The 8,908-nt window shown below is 41.4% G+C and overlaps 1 protein-coding gene and 1 pseudogene across 1 annotated transcript in view; one reads left to right on the forward strand and one right to left on the reverse strand.

Annotated features, from left to right (window-relative positions):
• Positions 1 to 7,570, forward strand: part of fer1l6 (fer-1 like family member 6) — a 232,082-nt gene extending 224,512 nt beyond the window's left edge. The window contains exons 40-42 of the mRNA XM_070879557.1: positions 2,885 to 3,048; positions 6,670 to 6,770; positions 7,390 to 7,570. Of these exons, the coding sequence (XP_070735658.1) occupies positions 2,885 to 3,048; positions 6,670 to 6,770; positions 7,390 to 7,570 (446 nt within the window). The remainder of the gene's footprint in view (positions 1 to 2,884; positions 3,049 to 6,669; positions 6,771 to 7,389) is intronic.
• On the reverse strand, positions 2,054 to 2,318 carry LOC139279170 (U2 spliceosomal RNA; annotated as a pseudogene).
• Positions 7,571 to 8,908: the final 1,338 nt, after the last annotated feature.

An 8,908-nucleotide genomic window follows, 5' to 3' on the forward strand; every position in this document is an offset into this window, starting at 1 on the left:
TGCGGTAGATGCCGGTGATGAACAGGGATCCCTCAGGCCAGTATTGCAATGGCATAAATGGCAGATTATACGTTGGATGACATATAGAGGTGAAACAATTGTCCTCAGCACCCTTGTGCTAGGGAGGGAAAAAATTAGTGGGTGTTCCTGTTTGAACACATCCCTAGCTCACTTACCCACAATTCTGAAGTAAATAATTTCAAAGAGATCGATTGTCAGATCATTTTTAACTTTAAAAAAAATAGAAGTATTCAATATTGGTATCCATCGCATTATTTTCTCAATTCTAGATTTCATCCAGATTCTCTGTTTGGCCTCCTGGGATCTTGTGACAATGTGTTTGTAGATATAATAGTTCCAAATTTCAACTATTCAAATTTGTACTCTGAACTCTTTGTTCAACTCACGGTACTGGTGGTAACATCACTGGAGAAATCTACTAATCTGCCCATTCCATCCTGCACTAGCTTCTCCGACAAGAATGGCACAAAGCTATGAAGAAAGATACATCCCAGCATGGATAGGTAACCACTTAGCCCATGGTGTCATTTCTAGGCTCCGAATCATAGAATGATACAGCACAGAAGGAAACCATTTGGCCCACCGTGCCTCTAGAATTATCTAAATAGTCCCACTCACCTGCTGTTTCACCACAGCCCTGCAATTTTTTCTCCTTCAACTATTTATCAAATTCCCTTTTGAAAGTTATTATTGAATCTGCTTCCACCACCCTTTCAGGCAGTGCATTCTAAATCATCATAACTCGCTGAGTATATATTTTTTTCTTCTCGTGTCGTTTCTGGTTACATAAAATTGGAGTTTTTTATTGAAACGGCGAAAATGGGCACTATAAATGGGTGTTGTGCTAATAAGACACACCTGTTTGAAAGTCAGGTTTTAGCATGCAGTTTTGGTCCTAATTGTTGATGACCATAATTTGAACTTGCTTGGAGGTTCTGAAGCAGAGACACTTACTGATTTAGCACTCAAGCGCTGATTAGACACAATTTTGATGGAGTAGTATATGTGGGCTCCACGCACCCACTTCCATTGAAAGTGTGGAGTGGCCTGGCTGATACAAAGCAGGAAGTTTCAGGATAGCTCAGGGACCGAGTGAGAGGGCTCACAGGTTCTCGGGTGTGGCACTGGAGGTCCTGGTGGAGGAGGTTCAGAGGAGACGAGATGTCCTGTACTCGTAGCAGGGAGGGAAGCATCCGTCCCGTCCTCCTGTCCCCCCTGTCCCTCTCTCCTGCAGCAGCTAGTGCTGCTCTGCCTGGCCTCATCTCCTTCTCCCATTCCACCTGCAGACCAAGGGGGACCCCTAGCACGATGTCGATGACCAAACATTCCCTTTCTCCTGGTGACTCCTATAAGGTAGAGCAGCACAGCATTCTCTCTTTTTAGGTGAAGTCCTCAGAGAATTTCTGGAATAAATTCTGCTCGGGTGTTGGTGACCTCTTGACAAAGTGTCCCAGAAGGTCTCCCATGCGTTTCAAAAGTCCTCTTCAAACCTCCAGCAGCAAGTGAACAGTAAAAGGTGATAAACCTTTAAGTGGTGCTCAAAATCCTCAGCAATGACTAGTTTTCTTCCAATCAGCTGGTCACTCTTAGGAGAGGACTTTAGGTCAAGCGCTATCCATCAACATGCCGTGCAGCCTCACCATTGATTGCTAGCAGGCAATTTAAGTGACAATCAGCCTCCTAATGATCCTCTGTGTGGCGGTTCGTAGCACTGGCTTCAACTCCTTTACCAAGATGTCGTCTTGCATTAAATGTGAGCTAAAACATTTTTTCAGCTTAAGGCCCCCATCTTGGCCACCTCGGAAGCTCGCTACTACCTAAAGTATCCAGGGAAAATCGCCCCCATAGAAGTTACAGCTCAGAAACAGACCATTCGGTCTAACTAGTCTATGCCAATGTTTATTTATTTATTTATTTTTTTTTGAAATTCGTAGCCAATCGTTCCAATTCTTTGTCAAATCACAAACGCCAGAGGTCACCTTGCACACGCCAAGGATCACTCTGCGCCAATGCTCTTAGCCAAAAAGCCTAGAGCCACTGCACCGTTCCTGGAAGTACTGCAATACCAGGCTCGTGCCATGGAGGTGGATGGGTCAGGTCCCCCACACACCTCCGTGGAGGTGGATAGGTCAAGCCACCCCACCCACCTCCTGTTTCCAAAAAAGCAAGCATATACCTTCCTGATCCAGGGAGAACCACCCGGAGGTCATGGTGGCTACTCCCCTGTCAGGTCAGTTACGCATGATCTTAAGAACAGATACTACACTTGATCTTAGCCAAAAGGCCGTGCTCCACATGAGCCTCCTCCCACACCTCTTCATCAAACCCTAACCCTTCTATTCCTTTCTCCCTCATGTACTTATCTAGCTTCCCCTTGTGCTCTGCTGGGCAGTTGAGTGCACACCTCTCGTCATTTACAGATATATTTTACACTTGTCGTGAATGTGAATGCATAATGTTAGTGCCATTATCAGTGACTTATTTTTCTGCCCAAATAGATTCTGAGGCCGTCATTTTTACATCTTAAGGAGAATAAATCTCATTTTTTTTTAATGATTGGTAATCATTTTCATCCAGATAAACCAGCTTCTTCCAAGCATCCTGAACGTAAATGTTGCCGCAAGTTCATTGGTTATTTTCCCTGCTTCTTCCATTGACTGTTGACCTGGTTTCCCCACTGGTGGAGAATGAGGTGAAGCTCGGTAACTACAGGGGGCGGGAGTGGGGGCAGAAAGTAGGATCTAAAATGTAGAGGCGATTAAAAAGAGGGAATGGATAAAATATTGACTTAACCTGAAGGGACTTAGCCAACGGAAGCAGTTTTTCATGTGCCTTTGTATTTTTCTGGTCTTTCTGTTTGTAGGATCTGTGGAACTTGATCTGAACGGATTCCCCACTGGTGCAAAAGCAGCTAAGAAATGTGACCTGAGCATGATCGAAGAGAATTCGAAGACTAAACTTATCTCCATATTTCAGCAAAAGCGTCTGCGGGGTTGGTGGCCTTTAGAAAAGTCAGGTGAACTCACTGTAAGTATAGTACTTTCTCTCCGTAATAAATACAATTAAACTAAACTTCTACCAACATGAAAAAGAAATAGAGGACTGAGTGATGCAGTGAATTAGACAAATTGGCTTTTCTCATTTGCAAGTTGAGTTTGATTTCCCCAGAGAAATCTCCTCTCTATCAGCTATAAGTAAAGTGAGTTGGGCAGTGTCTCTCAAAATTCCCTTTCATTTTTGGGGGTGGGGTGCGCGGCCCCTTTAAGGGACAGCGGGGTCCATCCAAACACCGTGCACTTCTGCCTACTGTGATGAGCCCCCCCCTCACTGTCCTCATGCAGCCTGAAGTTCAATTGTTCCGCTGGGCGAGCTGCCTGTGGCGGTGTGACAGGTGACAACAGCTCGCCACGGTTCTTTAGAGGACCAATTTCCCACGATCTTTGGGCCTCCATTCAGACACAGGATCGATCCCTGCGCCTATTTGACACTTGAAAACTGGCCTGAACAAATTTCTAGACCTGCATTTTTTAACTCAAGCTCTACCACATTCTGCTGGATACAATTAATCAACAGCGTGCTAACTCGTATATCTAAATTCCACTCAATTTCCTTTCTGCCCCTCCCCTTTAAGGCAGTACCTTATACTGGAGTGTTATTCCACACGCACATGTTTAGGCTAAAAGTGTCTATTGCTTAATTATTAGGGTATGGTAGCCGAGTGGTTATGGTACTGGACGAGTAACCTGGAGGTCATGAGTTTATCATCCAACCCATGGTAAATTTTGAAATTCAATTCAGCAAGAGAATCTGCCACACCTACCTGGTCTGGCCTACATGTGACTTCTATCCCACACTATTTGGTTGACCCTAAATGCCTTAAAGCAATCCGAGATGGGCAATAAATGCGATGCCATAATAAATAAATCTCAAGAGAAAATATAAAAAATATATATTTATTTTTCAGGATGGTGAGCAGACACCTTGGGATTGAGGAAGCAGATGTCAAATAATTCACATGAGCGAGTATCTTCGAATCATAGGAATTTACGGCACAGAAGGAGGCCATTCAGCCCACTGTGTCTGTGCCGGCCGAAAAAAAGTTATCCAGCTTAATTTCACTTTCCAGCTCTTGGTCCGTAGCTCTGTAGATTACAGCACTTCAACTGCATATCCAAGTACTTTTTTAAATGTGCTGAGGGTTTCTGCCTCTGTCACCCTGTCAGGCAGTGAGTTCCAGACCCCCACCATCCTCTGGGTGAACAAAGTTCTCCTCAACTCTCCTCGAATCATTCTACCAATTACTTTAAATCTATGCCCCCTGGTTATTGATCTTTCTGCTAAGGGAAATCCACTCTATCTAGGCCCCTCATCATTTTATACACCTCAATGAAATCTCCCCTCAGCCTCCTCTGCTCCAAGAAAAACAAAAACAATCCCAATTTATCCAATCTTTCCTCATAGCTAAAATTCTCCAGTCCTGGCAACATCCTTGTAAATCTCCTCTGTACCCTCTGTAGTGCAATCACATCTTTCCTATAATGTGGTGATCATAACTGTATGCAGTGCTCTAGCTGTGGCCTAATTGATGTTTTATACAGTTCAAGCATAACCTCCCTGCTCTTGTATTCTATGCCATGGCAAATAAAGGAAAGTATCCCGTATGCCTTATCTACCTGTTCGGCTACCTTCAGAGATTTGTGCACCTGCACTCCAAGGTCCCTCTGTTCCTCTACACTTCTCAGTGTCCTACCATTTATTGTGTATTCCCTTGCCTTGTTAGCCCTCCCCAAATGCATTACCTCACACTTCTCCGGATTGAATTATTTTTGGTAATGTTCTGCCCACCTGACCAGTCCATTGATATCTTCCTGCAGTCTACAGCATTCTTCTTCATTATCAACCAAACAGTCAATTTTCCTATCATCTGCAAACTGCTTAATCATGTTCCATATTGAAGTCTAAATCATTGCTATATATACCACAAAAAGCAATGGACCTAGTACTGAGCCGTACGAAACCCCACTGGAAACAGCCTTCCAGTCTCAAAAACATCCATCCATCATCCTTTGCTTCCTGCCATTCAGCCAATTTTGGATCCAACTTACCACTTTCCCTTGGATCTCATGGGCTTTTAATTTTCTGACCAGTCTGCCATGTGGGACCTTGTCAAAAACCTTGACAAAAAGAATATTAAGTCATCGTACACAGAGTCCTTCAAGAACAGGAGGAGGCCATTTGACCCATTGTATCTGTACCGGCTCTTTGAAAGAGCTATCCAATTAGTCCTGCGCCCTTGCCCTTTCCCCAGAGCCCTGTAAATTTTCCCTTTTCATGTTTTTGTCCAAATCCCTTTAGAAAGTTACGGTTGAATCTGATTCCACCATCCTTTCAGGTAATGCATTCCAGATCATCAGCACTCGATGCAGAAAAAAAAAAATTCTCCTCACCTACCCTCTGGTTCTTTTGCCAATGATCTTAAATCTGTGCCCTCTGGTTACCGACCCTCCTGCTAGTGGAAACAATTTCTCCCTCTGTACTCTATCAATGCCCTTCAAAATGTTGAACACCTCTATTAAATCTCCCCTTAACCTTCTCTGCTCTAAAGTAAACAATCCCAGCTTCTCTAATTTCTCCACATAACTGAAGTCCCTATCCCTGGTATCATTCTATTAAATCTCCTCTTAAACCACCTCCATGCTTGTAATAATATTGAGTAACATTAAATTTAAAATGGAACACTATGTTATGGGAATAAATACACATCAAGGAATCATGTAAATCAGTTTATTTAATGCATGAAGAAAATCTACATAAACTCCCTCATGAATTATTAGTGCTTCCTTATTCATATAATAAGTGAGATGTCCCACTATCTCCCATTAGGTAGCCTCTACACATCCTACCATTTCCTGACCTCAATAACATGTTTCTATAGAGCAGACTCCAGCTGACTTTACATTGGAACAGTGAAAGCTAGCTGGTTGAGATTGCACTATGGCCAACTATAAGAAGAATACTTGCACCAGTACATGACTGTTAGTTAACCATTATGCCAACAGCATTGGTTTCTGTTACTGAGAAACCCAGATAAAGGGCTTGGGCCTATGGTGCAGAAAATCACCGAGGGTGAAAAAAGCTGGTGGGAAAATGTGATCAATCGATAAGTAACCATTAGGTGACCCAGAGTTTGGGTTTTAAAAACCTATTGATTATAGGAAGGAGGGAAACTTGAGGGAGGTAAGAAGATATGGTGACCAGTCTTGATTTCAACACAATGTCTTGGAGGAAAGGGGAAAGAGCATGTAGGATGGATAATTTGGAGTTTAAGAGGAATGATCTGAGTAGCAATTGATTAAAATAAAGAAGGAGTGTAATGAAGAGAGAAGTTGGAGGTTAGAGGAGACGGAAGATTGCCAAACAAACAAGATTCTCCTTTTATCTTGTCAGGAATGCAGGATATGGGAGCATTATTCAAATTCTAATGTACTAATAGATGCATTTTAAAAATAAAATACACCTGTTAATGACTGCCATTCCTGCACTGATCAACACTCTCAACCTAAAATGTATCATTTTGCTGTTCATGGCATCTTTTGCTCACAAGTGGCACATATGCTGCTATTCATGATTTCTATACACCTCATTCAGGGCAAAGTTGAAGCTGAGTTCCACCTGGTTACTGCCGAAGAGGCTGAGAAGAATCCAGTTGGCTCCGGTCGCAAAGAGCCAGAACCACTGGAAAAACCCAAGTAAGTTTGGTTCCACTGCTGAACTGGGTGAAGATTAAAGAAATTTGGGGTTTCAAGGGATCTGATCCGTATCTTCAAACTTTCTTACAACTTTCACTCACCACTGAAACATTAGCAGGCATGTTGCTTCTGAAAAATATATATTTTCATTATGTTAACTTTATCTTTATTTGTTCCTTATGCAATATCTTTAGCTTGGGATATTGGAAAAACAAATCCACTAAAGTTGAAAAAATTCTTGTTAGCCAAAGGTTACATTAATGTAAGCACATAGGATTGGGTGGAGTTTAATATTGTCGAACTGTACAGGTTATACTCCAACTTTAACCTAAGGGGTTTCTTCACAATTAAAGATCACTTCAGTTTACTAAATGCTAACATTAACATTGCCTGGAGTTTTTCGATGAGTACATTGTAAACTCTCCACATAGTACATAGTGGGTTTTGATTGTTATTGCTGCTTTCACTATGTTTAGGAGTATGCCATCTTGTGGCTGTATGTCGTGTGTTGTGTTCCTAGACAAGCACATTTGTAGTATTTTAGTTTTAAGAGGGTCATCAATACTATACTCACAATGGTCTTAAACTGTCTTCATAAGCTTTTCTTTCCTCCCTATAGCCGTCCTGATACCTCCTTCTCTTGGTTCATGAACCCTTTCAAGTGCCTCTATTACCTGATCTGGAGAAACTACAAGAAGTACATCATTATTGGACTAATTTTGCTAATCCTACTTTTATTCATTGCGATCCTGTTCTACACATTGCCTAGTGCAATAAGTACGAAGATAGTGAATGGATGAACTAAAGTTCTTTAATTGAAATTGAAGAACTCCTCAGAAATGTACTTATCCACATTACTGTCTTAAACTATATTTCAGAGTTCAGTTTCACGTGTTTTTAATGTTGAAATAGCTGTTTAAGTTAAGAATGGGCTGTTAGGTGGCAAAGTACTCAATTGTTGGTTCATTTTCCAACCACGAATCATTCTAGTTATACTGAAATCTTTGCAAGGTTCTTGCAGATGTTTGATTTACTGTGATAAGATATTCCCTATTCACTTAATTGAAATAAGGAGCCTAAATTAATACTTTGTAACACTGTGTTTATGAAATACAAGTGCAAAGATTGAACTGACAAATAGGTAACTTGTAGTCTGTTTGCAGAATATTCCCAGTGTGATAACTGTATTGAAAGCACCATTCTTTACACTTTGTTATTTGTTCACACCTCTGTGATGCTTTGTGTTGTAACCTTGAGACAATAACTCAAATTGGCTCATGTTTTATGAATTGCTGGAAAAGGGAATCTGCGAAGCATAGGAGGTGTTCAATTTCAGAGTTAGCAAAAACAAAATTATAATCGTAAAATTCTAGTGAAAACAAAATGTTCCGGTTTCAACTGAGATTGATTTGAACTCACCTTTATTTCGGGGCGATAGATGAATCTCTGTGCTATGGCAAGGCCTAGGGGTGCAGAAAAGTACAAGATATTTTCTGTCTGTCAATGCCACCTCTCTACCAGACACAAAAGCTTTAACAACAGCTATGGAGAAGATGGTGACCCAGTCCATTCACCTTTCAGCCAGCAAGAGTATTGGCAACAATTGGCAGAATTGAGTGAACAATGAAGAGAAATATAATAAAAAAGATCGGAAGATATGGTCAACAGCAAAGTTTAAGATGTGGAAAAATATTGAAATTAGCTCTAAAAACACTAGCAATTTGGAAATATATATATAAATATATATGTGTGTGAAGCAGTGACCATAAGGAACAATCTGGCTGAGTGAAGAGGTTAAGATGCCTCACGTTTATGAGGTGTGCAAATCTAAATGTGAAGCGGCTCTAAACCTAAATCCATAAGCTAGGCAACTTTGACAAGTTCTCACCTGAGTAGGTCACATAGTGCCTTAACGTTGTGATTATGGCGATGTCCTTGATTGCAGGCTTGGCTTGCTAACTGAAGGAAACTGTATAAGCACCCAAGGAGACAATGAAATATAGCTGACATATTTTAGGAGGGACTAGCTTGCTTTTAGTGGGCTCAAGTTTTGGCCTCAGTTGCTCCTATTTTTTTGGAGCAACTAGTTTAGAATGGAGCATCTTAGAAATTGCAATTCTCGGCATTTAGTTTGCTCC

Source organism: Pristiophorus japonicus, chromosome 1, assembly GCF_044704955.1.
Source record: "Pristiophorus japonicus isolate sPriJap1 chromosome 1, sPriJap1.hap1, whole genome shotgun sequence".
NCBI lineage: Eukaryota > Metazoa > Chordata > Chondrichthyes > Pristiophoridae > Pristiophorus > Pristiophorus japonicus.